Source organism: Morus notabilis, unplaced genomic scaffold (genome assembly GCF_000414095.1).
Source record: "Morus notabilis unplaced genomic scaffold, ASM41409v2 Scaffold10667, whole genome shotgun sequence".
Lineage (NCBI taxonomy): Eukaryota > Viridiplantae > Streptophyta > Magnoliopsida > Rosales > Moraceae > Morus > Morus notabilis.
The window spans coordinates 1-838 of NW_010360125.1; the positions used below are offsets into that span (position 1 = coordinate 1).

Consider the following 838-nt stretch of genomic DNA (forward strand, 5'->3'; position numbering starts at 1 on the left):
AGCAAATCTATGCTTCTTCTTTGGCAGTCAGCCTAGTTCCGCTCTTAGAGAGTAGAAGGTCTTTCATTTCTCTGTAACTCCGGAGCTCTTCCAGCGCATCTGATGCCTTTCGGGGCATGAAGAATCCGGAAGCTGTAGCAAGTCCTCCCTCAGATTCAGCCTTCAAGGAGTTGGATGAGTAACAGCTTGAATCTTGGCGCAGCGGAGGCGCTGTCCTCAGCATGTGAACAAGAACGCCTACTGCAGCGTCTTGTGATTTTCGACCCATTGGCAGCGACTGTGAAGTGGTGTCTGGAGCTCTTTTGCCGGGAAGATTTTGACTGCTTGCCCAAAGTTCCAAACAGAAGAAAGAGGAAAAAGATGAGATACTAGAAGCGGAAAGCTTTGCATAATGTCAAGAGCAGTATGCTAAGTGGAAATGCGGTGTAGAGACCGAAATGAAGTCATATTTCTTATCTCCACTGGAGTAGTATAACAGCATGAAAGAAAGGGTTTTAAAAAATGAAGTCAAATTGTTTCATAAGATTACTTGAGTCCATCTCGATGTGAAAATATAAATAACTGCATAGCCCACCTGCCATTGCAAACTACAAAGTATAGATTATAGCTTGTTAACATCTTGCTCATAATTTTTACTTTTGTCTCTCTCACAAAATAATTAACATCTAAAAGGTTCAAAATGGAATGTTAATATTACTGATGCATTTCCTGGGCATTTTGTCTAAAATGGATCCCAATATTGGTTGCACAAAACTGGCCCCCAAAATATAGCATCCTCCATAAGTGACGATGCCGATAATGAGTTGGCAAATGGGTCATCTGCTTCTTTACTACTGTA

General features: G+C 41.6%; 1 protein-coding gene across 1 annotated transcript; it reads right to left on the reverse strand.

The window, feature by feature from the left end:
* Positions 1 to 6: 6 nt before the first annotated feature.
* Positions 7 to 828, reverse strand: LOC112091188 (autophagy-related protein 13a-like). Its single transcript, XM_024164172.1, has 2 exons — positions 530 to 828; positions 7 to 320 (listed from the first exon to the last, which is right to left on the reverse strand). Exons 1-2 carry the CDS (start codon positions 625 to 627, stop codon positions 8 to 10), a joined length of 411 nt encoding a protein of 136 aa, XP_024019940.1. The 5' UTR covers positions 628 to 828; the 3' UTR covers position 7.
* Positions 829 to 838: the final 10 nt, after the last annotated feature.